Here is a 19,024-nt window from a genome sequence, read left to right on the forward strand (position 1 = left end):
ACTACGAAGCTTGAGTCCCGGTTTCGATTCCCGCGTCGGGCAGATATTTGTATGAAAAATACGAATGTTTTGTTCTCGGGTCTTGGGTGTTTAATATGTATTTAAGTATGTATCTATCCATATAATTATATTTATCCGTTGCTTAGTACCCATAACACAAGCTTTGCTAAGCTTACTTTGGGACTAGGTCAATTGGTGTGAATTATCCCGTGATATTTATTTATTTATTTATATAAAACCCTCGACCTTTTTTAGGGTTCCGTACCCAAAATGGCAAAAACGGAACTCTTATAGTTGCGCCATGTCTGTCTGTCTGTCTGTCTGTCCGTCCGTCCGCGGCTTTGCTCAGGGACTATCAATGCTAGAAAGCTGTAATTTTGCACGGATATATATATGTAAACTATGCCGACAAAATGGTAGAATAAAAAATTTAAAAAAACATTTTTTTTTAGGGTACCTCCCATAGACGTAGAGTGGGGGTGATTTTTTTTTTCTCATCCAACCCTATAGTGTGGGGTATCGTTGGATAGGTCGTAAAACCATTAGGGGTTTGCTAAGACGATTTTTCGGTTTAGTGATTTGTTTGCGAAATATTCAACTTTAAAGTGCAAATTTTCATGAAAATCGGGCGTCGCCCCCGTCGAAAATCGTTGGAAAAGAGGAAAATTTTGAAAATTTTGGTAGTAAGTTTATCAAACTTTCAAGGAAAACTATAACGGCTAAGTTTGCTTGAGAATTATTAGTAGTTTAAGAGTAAATAGCAGCCTAAGGTATAAAATATACCTAAACTTGGAAGATTCCGTATAAAATACGAAATCCTTAGAAAAATATTACTTAATTTTTTCGTAATGGCTACGGAACCCTATTTTAGTCGTGTCCGACACGCTCTTGGCCGGTTTTTCTTGTCATGAAACCGTTGGTCGGTCGCATGAGTCATTGCGCGCACTAATACCTACTGCACGGCGCGCTGCTGCTGCGCGGTGCTGCACACGCACACCCTCCCGCGGCTCGGGCGTGCGAGGGAGGCAGCAGGGGAGGATGCTGGCGCTGCCCAAGCCCAAGCCTAAGGTATCGACAATGGGGCAAAACAGTACATTGTGCATTAAGGGCGTAAGAAGGGGATCACTAACGAGAGTCTATTAGAAGCCCGACGTCGGAGGCGGAGGGCTTTTAATGACCCGAGTTTGTAATCCCCTTACGCCCCGTGAATTGATACACACAATGATTTTCATCACATTGCGAGGAAAAATGCAAAAAATTAAATTATTTTGTGTCCAAACACTTTACAGCTCAGCACCAATACAGGGGGCTACTACAAAATTCGAAAATCGAAGTTCGTGTCGTACCTACCGTCCCTCTCACTCTCGTATAAAATAATATAAGCCTCAGGAAAACGACATGAACTTCGATTTTAGAATTTCGCGAAAGCTCCCCTGATTGACAATTTTTTCGATACTAAGAACCGTGTTTAGTATAGAATTCGAATGGTCTTGCGGCCAGATTATTCCAACATGCTAAAAAAAATTGAAATATAAAAATAACGAAGTTTCATGACGCGTGGCAAATTTGTATCGTGTAAAATTAGGTTATAGCTAAGTTTTAAAGATGTAAATAAAACGTTGGCTGACTTGAAACCTCTTTAGTCTGAAATTACGTACCTACTAACTTTTTAAAACTAAATTCATAACTCCCTTGGGTAGAAAAACTAAACGTAAATCCATAATTCCCGCGGGAACAATTGAGGCCATTGTCCTTTAGTACCTATACAGGCATGGAATAACATCCATCATTGACGAGCAAGTGTGATGAAAATAATATTTTTGTCTTACAAATAAAAAAAATTACTCGCAAATGATGAAAAACATTGTAGCAATGTAGCACGGGTGGTACTAGAATTACGAACTTGACTTCGGGCTTCTAATAGACTCTCGTTCGTAATTCCTTATAGCTATACATACGTCATCGCTAGTCACCACCTGTTTACCATTTGTATAATTTTACGTAGCGAGTATTTTAAGTAGTCGTCTTACGCAAATAGGTACCTACCTACGTAGCTAAACCTTAGATAATTTGAGTTATACTATGTGTATAAATATATAAAATTTAGCATGTAATTGACAATGCACTTTGTATGCAAATGATAGCATTTAAACATGATATCAAGTATGCCAAGCTAGCCTAATGTGAAAAGCCATTGGCAAAGTGATTTGCCTTACTCGCTTTGCAAAAAGACGGTTAATTGTCGCAGCCCAAGATTCCACCGTAAAATCCTGCACCTATCTTACACACCTAGAAAATTCCAAAACTAGTCTTGTTGGAATGAAAAAGTCGGCTTTGGCCCAACAGTGGATCAATTCCGTCATCCTGGTATGATGAGGATAAATATAAGCAGACTTTGTTTTGCTTTAGAATTTTCATGTTTTCCAAATAGCTTTTTAACCGTTTTGCTTCTTCGGAGACTAAAGTGAAAGAAACAGGTCTGACTTCTTCCTATACGGAGAAAAATAATTCTATAATAATTATATGACAGTATATGACATCTCTGGTACATACAAATTTTGATTAGTAGTGAACATTAAAGGGCTGAGACATCGTTACAAATGATTTCTATTTATAATAATTGGTGTCAGATGAAGGCGTGGACCAATCATTACGCGAATAGTTGCTGCCTGCTAGGGAGGTTACTTAATGTTCATTTTACATGGCTTTTACGCGAATGAATCTTTCCCCATCAGACTTGTCGAGAACTTTTAAGTAGGTAAGAATTTACGAGGCAATGTTTAACTCTCGTGTGAATACCAGTGGCGGATTTATGTTTTTTAGGAGTGTAGGCCACTTTATATCCGCCGCCCTATGTAACTTTTTAAAATAATTTTCTCGTTGAAATCTGTCGCCCCTAGGCCGCTGCCTAGACGGCCTATTGACAAATCCAGGACTGGTGAATACCAGTCATCAAGTAGGTAAACTTAAGTGGCCTGGAGTGAATATTTTTGTTAGGCAACCCGAAGAGTGAAAAAAGCATAAGTTAGGTTGGCTTCGGATGCAAAACCTTGCTGTTGTGTACACAACCTTTGACATATTTGCCATCACTGACGACACCTAAAAGATTATGCAACTCGACCCGAGGAATCGAGTTGTTATGTCGCCACGCTACCGCTACTTACTCCTGATGCAAATAAAGCATTGGCACACAAATTGATATGATTATACATAGGCAAGTTAATAATATCCCATCGAACTGCATTGAATCGGTATAAGCATTGCATAATTAAGTAGAACGCGAACTGACATAACGAAGACTTCGCAACAGCAGCGGTGGCGGCCTTGGCCCCGATGGTGGTGGCGCGGCAATAGTAAACAACGTTAGTGCAAGCATCGCAGCGCGCGACGCCGGTGCGCCTCCGCTCACGTGCATCGAACCTCCGATAGGTAAACCTAAACCAAAAGTGCTAATTAACTTGCCTTGTGAACGTCTATTCATTTTATTGTGAAACGTGCCTAAGTTTTTCTGGTGTTTTGTTCATTGATTGTGCGAAGAATGTCGTTAACTCTGCATGAATTGTATTTTTTTTAAGTAATAACGGGAGAAGGTCGGATTTGGAAATTCACAAAATTTCAGAAGCCAAAATTGCACGGATCCGGGGTCATACTTAAGTGTATTATATTGATAATGACTTCGGATTTTTTTAGCCTTCCGGTAGCCACACACAGATATTCAGACCTAGTCATTTCTGCTTGCAGTTTACCTGCATACTTACCTATAGTTTACTAGCTGTTGCTCGCGCGCGACTCCCTCCAGCGCCTCAGCGAAGAATTCATTCATTCGGAAACTGACGTACCTACAATTGTCCCGGATAAAAATACATATCCTCTCCTTTCCAGGGTTCTGCTTCGTTCGGGCTAAAACTCAAATTTTCCCCAAGATAAGACCAACTAGATGGATCCTCGAAAACCCCTACATAGGTACCAAATTTAATCGAAATCGTGAGAGCCGTTTCCGAGATTCCCAAAATAAATAAATGTACAAGAATTACTAATATGGCAGGTGATAGATATATGAATTGAGATCATTTTGATGATATCAATTAATTTCCGTCTTCAAACAGATAAATTCCTACTTACCTAGATAGAACACGGGACGGTTTGTTTTTCAGGGAAATAACAGAAAACGCTTACCATATGACCGCCTCTTCTCGCTGTCCGTGATAGATACATAGACATAGTATAGCTAGATAGTATGAACAAAAAGTAAGTACCTAACGCCTAACGCGATTAAGTCGGTACTTAACAGTTAGGTAGGTAAGTATTTGTACTTTACGTTCGAAATTTGTTATTCAGCCCTACCACGACTACCCTACTAACGTGCTATTTACTATTACGTTATATCATTCCTTGAATTCATTAGTAATTGTTAATTAGAAGTGTACATATAACTAGGTATATCCCAAAACGTAAAAAAATCTATTGTAAAACATACTTATTGAGAATGGAGCAGAGCACGAGAGAGAGGCCTTTGCCCAGCCACTGCTGGACACAGAACAGGCTACAAATATGAATATGGATTACAATTGACACTAAAATTAAATGAAAGGAAAATAAATATGTGAAGGACTTTAGAACGATTTACCGTCCATGTTGTATGCTTAAAGGTCAAATATGTAAGCACTTTAAAGTAAAGAACATAATACAATCGTACGCCGACTTACGGGCCATTTAATAGGTAAGTACACGAGACCATTGCTTGCATACATAAGCTAAGCATTTAGCATTACTTACATTGCGGGGTCATGAGGCTAAGTTACAATCGATCGATCGAGCGCAGCAATGTATAACACTTCGACACTATTTTACTGATCTAGTGTAAATTCTCCGTAAATGTAAGCTTTTTTCCTTTTGCTTTTTTCTAATCCGAGACATTGCCACATGTATGTAGGTGTGTTAAAAATAGAGTGTAAACCATTCTTATAAGTTAACCTGATCTCAATAGTATTTTATGCAACTGTATCGTAATATGGGTCTTTAAAACACGAGTGTGAGTTTATGAAACGAGGCGTAGCCGAGTTTCATAATAGGGTCACATGAGTGTTTTAAGGCCTAATTACGTACAGTTGCATACAATATTTTATCTATATCCATATATTAAATCCTCTATCATGTGTTCCGCGAACCATTGAGAATGACCTGCATTAACTCTTAACTATAGTCGACGCCATAATTCGTGAGACTAAATTGACAAGCCAATGACAGTTACAGGGTTACCAGGGTTCGACGAAATTAAATAGTGATGTAGCCGATATCGATATTCAGTGTCGATTCGACTAAATGGTGTGCTAGGTGGCATTTTTTGTACGATTTCGGGAATATTGTTATTGCAATTGTCACTTTCATGGAGAAAAACGAGATCTTTAGAATAGATGAATTACTTAATACCTACTTGTTTTTGTAAGGTTCTTAAGTATTGGGGTGGGAATTCGGAAGTACTGTGGATAAGGGAAGAAAAACTGGTAGATATTATTTTTTATAAGTAGTATTTATTAGATTTATAAATTGAGATCGATTCAAAAGCATACGATCCGATCCGTGAATTGTTTCATAGGCTTAAGATCCATTACGATTTAAAGTGAAAAATCGACGAATGCCCCGCACCGCCCCTGGCCCTATAATACTACGAAGTGTATAAAATTCGAACTTCGTATATAGCCGTCCTGCTCACGTTAATATTATTTAATACGAGAGTGAGAGGGGCGGTACGATACGAACTTCGAGGCCAATCCAAACAATCCTTCCTTATTACTATTATAAAGGGGAAAGTGAGTTTGTTTGTTTGTTTGTTTGTTACGCTTTCACGCCGTAACTACTGCACCGATTCCTATGAAATTTTGCATACGTCATACTAGAGGTCCAGAATAAATAATAGGATATTTTTTATCCCGAAAAAAAATGCCATTCCCAAGGGATGACCAAATGTTTGTTTTTGTATTCTAACCGCTGAGCTGACTCTCTACATAGACTATGAATGCACATTACACAAACGTTTTTTTAATAATGTGTTAAAAGCATGCTTGCTTGCTTGCTGCACCATTTCTTGCATAATCACATGCTTGCTTAGACGATTGCTTGCATGCTTGCTTGCATGCTTGCTTGCATGCTTGAATGCAGGCTTGAATGCATGCTTACTACTAGCACTACTTCTTGCAAAATTTCATGCTTGCTTGCATGCTTGAATGCATGCTCGAATGCATGCTTGCTTGCATAATTACATGCTTGCTTACATGCTCACTTGCATGCTCACTTGCATGCCTGCTTGCATGCCTGCTTGCATATTTGTTTGCCTGCTTGCATGTTTGTTTGCTTGATTGCATGCTTGCTTGCATGATTGCTTGCATGCTTGCTTGCTTGCATGCTTACTTGCATGTTTGCTTGCATGCTTGCTTGCATGTTTGCTTGCATGCTTGCTTGCATGCTTGCTTGCATGCTTGCTTGCATGCTTGCTTGCATGCTTGAATGCAGCTTTGAATGCATGCTTGCTTGCATGCTCGAATTCATGCTTGCTTGCACTATTCCTTGCATAATTACATGCTTCCTTACATGCTTACTTGCATGTTTGTTTGCTTGATTGCATGCTTGAATGCATGATTGCTTGCATGCTTGCTTGCATGCTTGCTTGCATGCTTGCTTGCATGCTTGCTTGCATGCTTGCTTGCATGCTTGCTTGCTTGCTTGCATGCTTGCTTGCATGCTTGCTCGCTTGCATGCTCGCTTGCATGCTTACTTACATGCTCACTTTCATGCTTGCTTGCTTGCATGTTTGCTTGCATGCTTGCTTGCGTGCTTGCTTGCATGCTTGCTTGCATGCTTGCTTGCATGCTTGCTTGCATGCTTGCTTGCATGCTTGCTTGCATGCTTGCTTGCATGCTTGCTTGCATGCTTGCTTGCATGCTTGCTTGCATGCTTGAATGCAGCTTTGAATGCATGCTTGCTTGCATGCTCGAATTCATGCTTGCTTGCACTATTCCTTGCATAATTACATGCTTCCTAACATGCTTACTTGCATGCTTGCTTGCATGCTGACTTGCATGCTTACTTGCACGCTTGCTTGCATACTTGCTGCATGCTTTAATGCATGTTTTCTTGCATGCTCGAATGCATGATTGCTTGCACTAATCATTACATACTTACATGCTTGCTTGCATGCTAGAATGCAGCTTTGAAGGCATGCTTGCTTGCAGGCTCGAATGCATGCTTGCTTGCACTATTCCTTGCATAATTACATGCTTCCTTACATGCTCACTTGCATGCTTGCTTGCATGCTAGAATGCAGCTTTAAATGCATGTTTGCTTGCATGCTCGAATGCATGATTGCTTTCAGTATTCCTTGCATAATTACATGCTTGCTTGCATGCTTGCTTACATGCTCACTTGCATGCTTGCTGGCTTGCTTGCTTGATTGCTTGCTTCTTTGAAATGTTAATGGTTAACGCGAGCGAAGCCGCGGGTAAAAGCTAGGAAATAAATAATTATCGTTGGTTCGTAAATTATTAAACAAATTTGATTTGTCACCTTAAATAATGGACAAATATCACTAGAAGCCAATGCCGTAGTTTTATTATATCGACACGAACAGCACTACCCTGACTGTGGCAACATTTGAGCACAATAAATTGTCAATTTAGTCTCACGAATTATGGCGTCGACCATAGCTAGGTATGTCTGCCGCGCCCGCTGCGCGCGCGACGACTGCTGCTGCCCCCCCGTGCTGTAATGATGGTCATTAACTATGGTTTTTGAACGCATAATTGAGGATTTACTATATGGGTGTCGAAAAGAAATATAGAAGTGCCAAATTAAATTCTGCACTGTGGTTAAAATGAAAATAAAGTTGTGGCTTAAAGGTCTGGGCCATAAAATCCAAAAAAAAACTGATTAATGTATTGCGTCCTTCCCTTTTGACACCGACCGCTCTCAGACGTGCTGATAATTAATCCATTTTTTTCTTACAATAGTTTATTGTCATAAAATAAATTCATCCGTTGTATTGGTGACAAATACACTGTTGAATCTAACGGATCTATTATTTATGCAGCCACTGCCTCCGTTGACCCTGCTTCTACATTAATACGCTATACGGCAACCTCCTCTGCACTACACTTCATCAAGGTGTTGGTGTTTTTTTTAACCCCTGATGCAAAAAGAGGGGTGTTATAAGTTTGACCGCTATGTGTGTCTGTCTGTGACACCGTAGCTCTGAAACGGGTGAAACGAATTTGAATGCGTTTTTTTTATTTGAAAGCAGGTTTTCTAGCGATGGTTCTTAGACAAGTTTTATCCGCCGTTTTTGAGATATCGAACTTTGAAGTGACAATGTCGGGTTTTCCATTTTGTTGGTTAGGTTAGGTTATTCAGTATTCAGTATTCATTTATTTGGCAAAAACATAAAACATAAGACTTATAAATACTAGTACTTACTTAGGTTATTGTTCGACTGTGCCTAGGCACAACACAATGATGGTTAAGACGAGATTAAGACAGTCAACATTTAATCTACTCTTAACAATAAATTCTTATGGATGATATACATAGTTAAAACTCTTATTAAGCTCTACGTTCGTTAAAGTTGATAAATGACATCAGTCTCTGACTATTTACTTATATATACCTACCTTCTGTAATGTAAGTAAGTACTTATGTTTCACTTTCTTAAGAAAGTCAGTGTTTAAAATACCAATCTGTCAATGCGTAACTATCTACCTACTAGTATTCCGGCATTCATTAGGCTTTTTGTTCTAAGTTATGCGAGCTCCAAATAATAAGTAAACAATGGTGAAAAGGTGAGGTAGGTTTTACCATCCAACGGTGATGCAATGAAGTCCGTGATACTAGATATTACGGGTCTGGTTCATAAGCTATTTCCTGGTTGAAAGACAGTCACGTAAGTACTTACATAGGTTACATTTGCAGAAACCGGTAGCCGTGGAGTCGCGCTTTACTTGAATGTTCTGCTCCCTACCTTTCACATTATCTACCCATCCATCGAGCTAATAAAAACCGGCCTAGAGCGTGTTGGACACGCCCAAGATAGGGTTCCGTAGCCATTACAAAAATCAAGTAATATTTTTCTAAGCACTTCGTATTGTGTAAGCATTTCGTACATGCAGGCTACCTTGGTTTCAACCCCCCAAATAAAACCGTCGACCTTGTCATGAAGCCCTTCGTCGGTAAATGAGTCAATGCTCGTACTGATACTGCTGCGCGTGCATGGCGAGCAGCAGGACCACACGCACACGCGGCTCAGGCACATGCTGCGGAGGGGGAGGGCGGCGTTGCCAAGAGCGCAGTCTAAGGTATCGGCAATATTTGGAAGAACTATAATAATATGTTTTCTTTTACAAATATAAAATTTTACTCGCAAATGTGGTGAAAAACATTGCATGTCGCACGGGCGGTACTAGAATTACGAACATCGACTCAATAAAGCTTGTACTATTACTTATTCTGTGATAAGACCCTCAGTCTTCGACTTCGGGCTTCTAAGACTCGTTCGTAATTCCTTATTTACCGCCCTTAAGACACAACACAATGTATGTTTCTCAAATAGGTATGACATGAAATATTGACGTTGTTTTACAAGTAATAGACGGAGAGCGGACTGAATAACTTCGTACCTACTTGATACCGCGATGAAACGCACAATGTTTTTTTTTCATAAAACTGATGCTGAGTCCGAATTTGATAGTCTGCCGCGGCAAGCCGAAAGTACCAAAAAAATAGTGGCTTCCGGTGCGAAAACATGGGCGTCATTTAACCCATCTGATACTGAAATAATAGCCATGGCATCAGTTAGGAATTTACTGGTAGATACAGAATAGCGAAATATTTTATTATTTTTTTTGCCGGAAGTCGAAGGCACTGATTAATGGGATAAGTCCGCCTTTGTACAAGTATCTTAAAGATTGTCAATTGTGTTTTGTTTATTTTCTTTTGTACAATAAAGAGTTTACATACATACATATCATGTTTTGCGAATATCATATTTTGCGATTATGATATCCAACGACGGAGGGATTTTTAAATAAGGCCGTTATCTATTATTGGTGGTGACTCGCCTTAACTACTTATCTATCTCCCCCTACAACCTGTATTATGAGTAATGTAGCATTATTTGCTTAGAATCTGTATCTGTATCTATCATCCATTCGTAAATAATTCTCACGTTACGTATGTTTCAGAAAATTATCGGTTCGAGCAGACAACGATGGGTCGACGAGGCATCACCGTGCTAGCCGCACTCACCATCATCGCTGTGGTTCTACCTTGCTTCACTGGACAGCCAGTTCGTAATTAAATACCTACCTATTTCAAAAGTTACCTTCATATATTCAAATGACGGGCTTACTTGTCTTATTGTTCTGGCAATAGGTTATTTATTAGTATATAGGTTGTTTATGTAAATTTAAAATAGGTACATACATAATACGTAGCAGTCTTAGTGTTTCGCATATCCGAAACGAAGTCACTGACCCTGGTCCAAGCGTACACACCAACGTCATCGCACAGTGACGACGTGATCGAGGAGTTCTACGATCTCCTTAATAAAGCGTGCGATCAGTAGGTACCGAGGAAAGTAGACCATAGTACTCGGAGATTTTAACGCCAAAATCGGAACTAGGGGTGAATTGGACGACAACGAAGTACTTGGACCGCATGGACATGGGCAACCGGAACGAGCGCGGCACCAGTCTGATCCAATTTGCTTTTAGACAACGCATGAGCATCGGCAACTCCTTCTACCTCAAAAAACCGCAACGTCGCTTGACTTGGGTCTCACCGGATGGACGAACAAAAAATGAAATTGATTATGTTCTTTCATCTGGCAGGGATTTAATAAAAGATGTCTCAATCATAAATAAAATATTTTATAGTTCCGACCATAGCCTAATTCGAACCAAAGTTACATTTAATTTCAAAATTCAGAGACGAAAAATGTTCAGCAAAAAAATAACAAAATTAGACAAAGACATGCTATACAGTAACCAAGATAAATTTAATTTAGAACTCAGAAACTCTTTTGTCCTTCTTGCCACTGATAGTGATGATCTGCCAGTATGACAACATTGTTAAGACTATCACAAATGCCAGCAAAAAAAATAAAACAGGCTAAATTAAAAACCAAGAAACTATCAGAAAAAAAACACTAAAACTAAGTACTAGAACTTAGAGAAACATTTAGAAATAATAGTTTGTACAGAGACCTTGGCAAAAAATAAAGCGTAGCATAAGAAAGGACATAAGAAACCACAACACAAAGTTAGTCGAGGTAGCAATAAATAAACAAACGAGTTGCTAGGCAAGGAATCACCAGGGAGAAACCTTGGATAACTACTCTAAGAGACGATAGTGTTGTGAAACATTCTAGTAGAGACAAGGTCATCCAGATTGCATCAAATTTTTACAAGTCCTTATATTCTGATCCATCTCGCGACACCCATAACTCCAGTTTTAGCTGCTCTAATAATATTCCTTTAGTAACAGGACATGAGGTAAGATTAGCTCTAAAAAGCATGCCGTACCAGAGAAGTACTGGAAAAGATGGCATCACGACAGAAGCTTTGAGAATAGGCAAAGATATCCTACTACCCTATATTTCCAACCTATTTAACACTATGTACTCCGACCAACGAAGGTTTTGTAACCCGATTAATTCTCCCGCCTATGAAACTTGGCACATGATGAAAATAGGTAATACACATTATAATTATACAATAATCCAATAACTTTTTTTACGAGAAGTTAGGTATTTTTACCTAAATATGAAAGTTGTTTTTAGCTCTCTGTGAAAAATTCCTCAGTCTGAAATTCTTTCTGTATACGTAGTACATACTACTTAGAATATGTATGTAAAAGAATAATTGGATTCTAAATTGCTAAATGTTAAATTTGCGGTATCTCTGAAGTCGAAAAACAATTGGATTCAGGCAAAAAAAATTATAAACGCATTGAAAATGCCTGGAGGAGCTACTGGTCCATGAAAGTGCTAATGAAGGGCAAACTTCCTTTAACCCTGAAACGCAAGCTCGTCGATATATGTATCCTGTCCATCCTAACCTAACGCGCTCAGACCTGGTCTTTGACTGAGGCTCAGAAGTCCAGGTTCAAGATTTGCCAGCGAGCTATGGAGTGGAGTATTCTAGGTGTTCGGAGATCTGATAGAATCAGAAACACTGATCTGCGCTCCAGAACTCAAATTGTCGATGTGGGAATGACGACCGCCAAATTAAAACGGGACTGGGCGGGACACGTCTGCCGCATGCATCCGGATCGCTGGGCCAAAGTAATCACCGATTGGGTTCCATGCGACGGGCACCGGAGCAGAGACAGACCTAGGAGGAGATGGCGGAACGACCTGGACCGATTCCAGTCAGATTGGCAAGAGCTGGCCAAGAGTAGAGACGAGTGGAATAAGAAAGGGGAGGCTTTTGCCTTGCAGTGGGACACATTATAAGCTATAAAAAAAAAACATACATAATAAAGTTGAAAACTATAAAGTTGCAAAAGGTTTTTAAATTTTTAACCCCGACGCAAAAAGAGGGGTGTTATAAGTTTGACCTCTATGTGTGTCTGTGTGTCTGTATGTCTGTGTGTCTGTATGTCTGTGTGTCTGTCTGTGGCACCGCAGCTCTTAAACGGGTGGACCGATTCGAATGCGGTTTTTTTTATTTGAAAGCAGTTTTTCTAGCGATGGTTCTTAGACATATTTTATCAAAATCGGTTCAGCCGTTTCAAGATCATCAGCTCTTTTGTTCGCTGCGGTAGGAATCTTTGACGCATAATGGGCATTTACTTTACTTTCAAATATATTTGGGACCTAAAATTTTAAACACCCATGTATGCTTTATAACTGTGCAAGATTATGGAATTCTCGGCCTGATGCTGCAGCCAGGATATCCAGAACACTAGTAGGTACACTCTTGATAAAAGCATAGCAGATATGTCGTGTTTGGATTTGTTTCGATCAGTATTTCATTCTACATACAATGCAGTGGTAGCAACACGACGAGCTGATGCTGCAGCCAGGATATCCAGCACACTAGTATACTTTAAAAAATAACAATATACTTACCAGTTTAAAAAACATGAAAAAAAAAACTTAAATTAAAAAATTTAAAAACCCCGACACAGAAAAACGCCAGGAAAATAAAAAAAAAACGCCGCCAAAAATACAACTAAAAAGTAAAAAATAATTATGCACTACTAAGTTAGCTGTTGCCCGCGACTTCATCTGCGAAGAATTCGTTTATCGCTATCCCGCGGGGACTATGCTGATTTCCCGCAAAATTAGCCTAAGTTAAAAGCCTTAGCCTAAGCCTAGTATAAATACCTAGTATTTTTTTTTAATCTAAGCGGCGTGGGTATCGGGGGACCACAAATATCGCGTCGAATTTATTCACAATAAAATATGATACCTACTTGTTCTGTCCACCATCGAACGTTCACTCAATCGCTTTGCTGCATATCAACATCCACAAATACCAGAAAGTTGATTAAAACATGTATCTTCTTTCTTATTTTCAGCCAACTGCGGAAGAATCTATAGGTAAGGACCGTAACCTGAGACAAACGGCCGACAAAATCGGAAAACGCGTTGCGCATACACCAAAGTGGGGCTTTTTCGGGACAATTTTCCATTTAATTTTGGAGGTAAATGTTATTCATTATACTTACTTATTTGATTATATGGTTATATAATTTTGTCCGGACTGGCGTATTTATTACATACTAAGTAATTGAAACTTCTTTGATTACAGCAAGTCAACGACACGAAAAGTGCATACACCCAAATATCAGATTTAGTTAATGGCCAGTTTTCTGATGATCAGGTAGGTTTGCTTTAACAATAGAAGGCGATATTTGCATGAGACTGAGACTGACAGAATATACTTAGGTAGGTACCTAGTAGGTACTCTTGAAATTGTGAATAGGGACTGATTAAGTATATTGATTGGTAACGTTAAATAAAACTCATTGAGTTTCTCCTGTCCATAGCAAGTGAAGCCGTCTCCGACCATCGATCCCTCGGGCAATGGAACAACACCAACGCCTAAAATTTCAAGAGCAGAGTTTCTAAAAATACTAGATCGTAATTTAAAGGGATTGGCTCGCCTCCGGAACTTAGAGTGGCGAGAGGCTAAGAAGGTAAGTACCTACACCTACGTACTTATTGTACGGTCAAAGACTTTAATTCATGAGCCACTATGGAACTTTTTCAAAGGAAAAGTCATTCCGACTTTCCTTGTTAATTAATGCGATGTCACTATGACGTTTACTGTGAAAAGGTTCCATGGTGGCTCATAAATTATAAAGTCTTTGACCGTATACTATCCTAATATATAAAATGCAAAAGTAGGTATGTGAGTGTGTATGTTTGTTACTGAAGTAGGTACTTCAGGCTAAAACGGCATGGACGAATTTGGATGAAATTTGGTATGTAGATGGTTGAACGTCTGCAATGACATATAGACTACTTTTTATCCCGGATCCGGAGAATAGGGATAAAATCTCGAAATATCAATCGCTGGGTATAGTATAGTCATGAAATTTGGCACTGTCGTTTTAATAAAATTCTGGAATTTAGGAAATACAGTTTTGTTATTTTGGATATTATTTCAACATGTTTAAAATTCTTTATTCAATAAACAATTTATGCCTTGTCCTAATAATTTTATAAAGAGGAAAGATTTGATTGTTTATTTGTTATTGCATTGAATATGCTCCGAAACTACTGGACCGATTAAAAACAATCTTTCACCTTTGGGAAGCAACACTATCTCCGAGTGGCACAGGCTATATTATAATTTAAAAAAAAATTAGAGATCCGTAGTAAAACTTCAATAACGTAACCCAAGATGTAAAAAAAATAGTCATAAAATGTCTTGCGGGCGGAAACTATTAAAGATAGAACAATAGTTATTTTTGTGCAACAAGAGAGCAAAGTTGTTTTTTGGTGCGAGTGTTGAATTTGAATCCCTCCCGAGCAAGCGAAGGATTCTATTATTGAATCACAAGCATAGCGAGTGATTCTAGGTTAGAATCTTGAGAGCAGTGCGGGGTTCAAATACACGAGATGCAAAAAAAAACTTTGGTCTCGTGTGACACATACAACTTTTCACCTCAGCAGCGAGAACATAGGTTAGAATAAAATCACATATACTTGCCCATTTACAAAACAAACAATATAAAAAATATATAAATAATCCGACTATTAAGAAACAAATATAATAATCACATTTAAAACCTATAAGTACTCAAAAATAATATGTACTGTCGCCATTGCATCTTTAAAAAGTCACCAAAAAGTTCAAAAGTGTCCGGCAAGTAGGTATAGAGGTTTTGAATTCGAGACGAAAAAGTGTCCAATAGGTACGATACAAACCTCATACTCATAACATGCATTGTAATTTGAACTTAAATCTACTTACTTGTAAAATAAGTCATATTTTTTAATACCTACTGCAAAAATCCTCATCTTTGGGTCATTAAAAACGTTGAACAATAAACGTATAGTTTATTATAAATGTTATAAAACCTTTAAATATGATTTTATTAGCATTTATATTAAATAACCATAAATAGATTTAGTTGCAAATTCATTCAATTTGACAATAGTTATTTGTGCAACAAGAGAGCAAAGTCGTTTTTTGGTGCGAGTGTTGATTTTGAATCCCGAGTAAGCGAAGGATTCTACAATTGAATCACGAGCGATAGCTAGTGATTCTAGGTTAGAATCCTGAGATCAGCGAGGATTCAAACACACGAGATGCAAAAAAACTTTGGTCTCGTGTGGCACATACAACTTTTCACCTGAGCAGCGAGAACATTTAAATTAAAGATTAAAATAAAACTTTACTTTACTATTACATATTTTATTTCATATTTAAAATTAATAAACAGATATTTTTTCTGAGATATGATATTTAAATGATAGAAGCCGTGGTGGCTTAGTGGTTTGACCTATCGCCTCTCAAGCAGGGGGTCGTGGGTTCAAACCCCGGCTCGCACCTCTTGAGTTTTTCAAATTTCATGTGCGGAATTACATTTGAAATTTAACACGATCTTTGCGATGAAGGAAAACATCGTGAGGAAACCTGCACAAACCTGCGAAGCAATTCAATGGTGCGTGTGAAGTTCCCAATCCGCACTGGACCCGCATGGGAACTATGGCCCAAGCCCTCTTGTTCTGAGAGGAGGCCTGTGCCCAGCAGTGGGACGTATACCTATAGGCTGAGATGATGATGATGATATTTAATTTTGAGGCAATTTGTACCGAAGTCTACTAAGCAGTGATAGTTTTCCTTTTAAATTCGTTATGTACAGTCAAGGTCATAAATGTATGAAGGTTCGTTACCAAGATATCAAAAATATACCTACCACTGCCACCACCATGCCGTTAACTAAGTATAAGGTCGAAGTATTACCTAAATATACTTAGCACTATGCTATACTGGTAGGTACCTATATTTGAAGCTATGTTGTGTAGTAGATGTAGTTAGTTTCTATTATAAATTTTAAGATTTTTCAAGCCAACAGTTTAGCTAGTACAGTAGAACTTTCCAGCCTCGCATAACTAATAATAACTAATATTTATTATTGCAGGACTCGAGGGCGAATGTTCAGCGATACAAAGAAGAAATATTTGGAGGAAAGAAACCCCGGAGGAGAAAATAATTTAAGTACTTGTTAAATTTTCTATAGGCCATGTAATAAATTTTCTGAATAATTTTATCAGGTTCAGTATTAACTTTAGTATAGTTTGTTTCAGTTAAAATGACGAAAATGCACTTAACATGGGATTTTACAACTTCTTTTGTTGCTAAAAACGAAAGTAATTAAGTACCGACACATCTATGTAATGAGGGCTATCGCGTATGAATTCGCCGCTAGAGGCGCTAGTGTAGCGTGAGGTCTCCGAAATGTCAAACCTCATAGTTTTTGGGTGAGCTAGTTTATTTAGAATTAGAATAATTTTGTGAATGTTTTGCATTACCTGAAATTAATTATGGCAATTATGCGTTACGGGGCAATGGATGTCTGTGTTTGGAGACAGTTATGTCTTTCGGAAACTTTTGTCCTCCCTTTTTTCCGAACAAAACGGGACTACGCAACACTGCGGTTGCTCGATATTTTTATGGTACGGTTTTAAGGTGTATTAAATAATGACTTTAATCTAAACTTTGTTTTCACGCCCGTAATAAAATAACAGACTGAAAGCCACACTTAAAACCTCACGCAACAGTGGCGCCATCTAGAAAGACAAAAACGATAGCCCTCTGCATTGTTTTACAAACCTACTTGAAGATAACAATGAAACAATAGATATTGGAATCGGTAGCTTTTAAGTACTTTGCGTCATTTTAACTAAAACAAGTATAATATTATTATATTATAATGGATAGCGTAAGTTTCAACTTATCAATTTTATACATATAAACTGATGGGTTCTGTGTAAGTACCTATAATATAATTAAATAATTTTATACCTAATTCTGATTGACTTGTTTTGTTTCATTTATATATTTATTTTCAATTTTAACCAGCCTGCTTTTCTCTCACAATGTTTGTTTTTGAAATTGGGTCCTAACTTCATCGCAGATTTTGCAGATAAATATTTTGCATAATGTTTAGGTAGCATAACGTTATCATGCTGAATTAAAGTTATCCTCTTTTTAGGGTTCCGTAGTCAACTAGGAACCCTTATAGTTTCGCCATGTCTGTCCGTCTGTCTGTCCGCGGGTAAGCTCAGAGACCGTTTAGTACTAGAAAGCTGTAATTTGACATGAATATACATATCAGTCACGCCGACAAAGTGGTACAATAAAAAAAAGTATTTTTTTTTTGTAGTATGTCGCAGTTCTAACCTAACCCTCTTTTCTGACACGGATTCGGTTCTTTTAGGGTCGTAGTTCTTACATAACCTTATCCACTTCTTTGTTAGGAGAAAAAACCATCATGCCATTAGGAGTATGCTGCAGAATAAAATTATGCTAGACGAAAGTCGCCAAAAGTAAATGCTTCTGCTAAATAATATGGTGTGAAATACATATATTGTAGGTAGGTATGTATATGTATGCCAAGTGTACAGTCAAGGAAACTGAATCACGTAAGTGGAACCTTAATGTTACTATAAATGTAATGTTGACATCCCATATATTTGCCACAGAAATCATGGCGAAATTGATTACGTAAATGCTAGCTGTGGTGCTCTAAGCGTAAAGGTTCCACCCTGGTTGGGGTAGCCATTATGAAAAAATTAAAAGTCCTGACATAAATCCTGACATCACCCCAAAAAGCCTGTCATTGTTTGTAACAGAGATTTGCCGGCGTGGCGCTACGCCACGAGACTTCCATTGTGACACGAAAATTCCATACAGATATATGATTAATTTTCGTGTCACAATGGAAAAAAATAATAGTAATTCTAACTATTTTAACTTTTTGGTTTTCACCCTTTGATTAATAATTAACACCAAAAAACAAAATTAGATTAAATTATAACTAGTTTTAAGCAAATAACTGTTTGAGATCGCTTTAGCTATACTGCAATGGCACTGTTACAAAATCATCATTTCACTAAAAGTATTTTAGCGACATAATAGGAAAATGTACTTACCTCTATTTCTGACAAATTACATTATGCCAGATGAGGCTTCAGCGGGGCTACTACAAAATTCAAAAATCGAAGTTCGTGTCGTTCCGTCCCTCTGACACATAATATTTAATACGAGAGTGAGAGGGTCGGTACGATACGAACTTCGATTTTCAAATTTCGGAGTAGGCCAGGAGGGTTACCACGAAACTCGAAGTTCGTATCGTGCCGTTCCTCTCGCTCTCGTATTATACAGTATAAGTGCCAGAGGGACCGCACGACACGAACTTCGAGCTTCGAGTTTCGTAGTAGCCCAACTGGCCCTCAGAATTGACCATAGATTTGCCACTCTTTTTCTCTTTAATTACATATTAAGGGTCCTATGTA

General features: G+C 38.3%; 1 protein-coding gene across 3 annotated transcripts; it reads left to right on the forward strand.

Moving 5' to 3' along the window:
• The first annotated feature begins 3,306 nt into the window (after positions 1-3,306).
• Positions 3,307-17,545, forward strand: LOC141438500 (uncharacterized). Of its 3 annotated transcripts, XM_074102404.1 has the most exons (7): positions 3,307-3,429; positions 3,883-3,963; positions 10,227-10,330; positions 13,570-13,695; positions 13,803-13,874; positions 14,041-14,190; positions 16,648-17,545. In XM_074102404.1, exons 3-7 carry the CDS (start codon positions 10,253-10,255, stop codon positions 16,717-16,719), a joined length of 498 nt encoding a protein of 165 aa, XP_073958505.1. In that variant the 5' UTR covers positions 3,307-3,429; positions 3,883-3,963; positions 10,227-10,252; the 3' UTR covers positions 16,720-17,545. The 3 variants fall into 3 exon arrangements, with proteins under 3 accessions (XP_073958505.1, XP_073958503.1, XP_073958504.1); XM_074102402.1 differs by lacking the exon at positions 3,883-3,963 and having other exon boundaries at positions 3,326-3,429; XM_074102403.1 differs by lacking the exons at positions 3,307-3,429; positions 3,883-3,963 and adding an exon at positions 9,156-9,341.
• The last annotated feature ends 1,479 nt before the right edge of the window (positions 17,546-19,024 follow it).

The sequence above is a fragment of the Choristoneura fumiferana genome, chromosome 18 (assembly GCF_025370935.1).
Source record: "Choristoneura fumiferana chromosome 18, NRCan_CFum_1, whole genome shotgun sequence".
In the NCBI taxonomy this organism is placed as follows: domain Eukaryota; kingdom Metazoa; phylum Arthropoda; class Insecta; order Lepidoptera; family Tortricidae; genus Choristoneura; species Choristoneura fumiferana.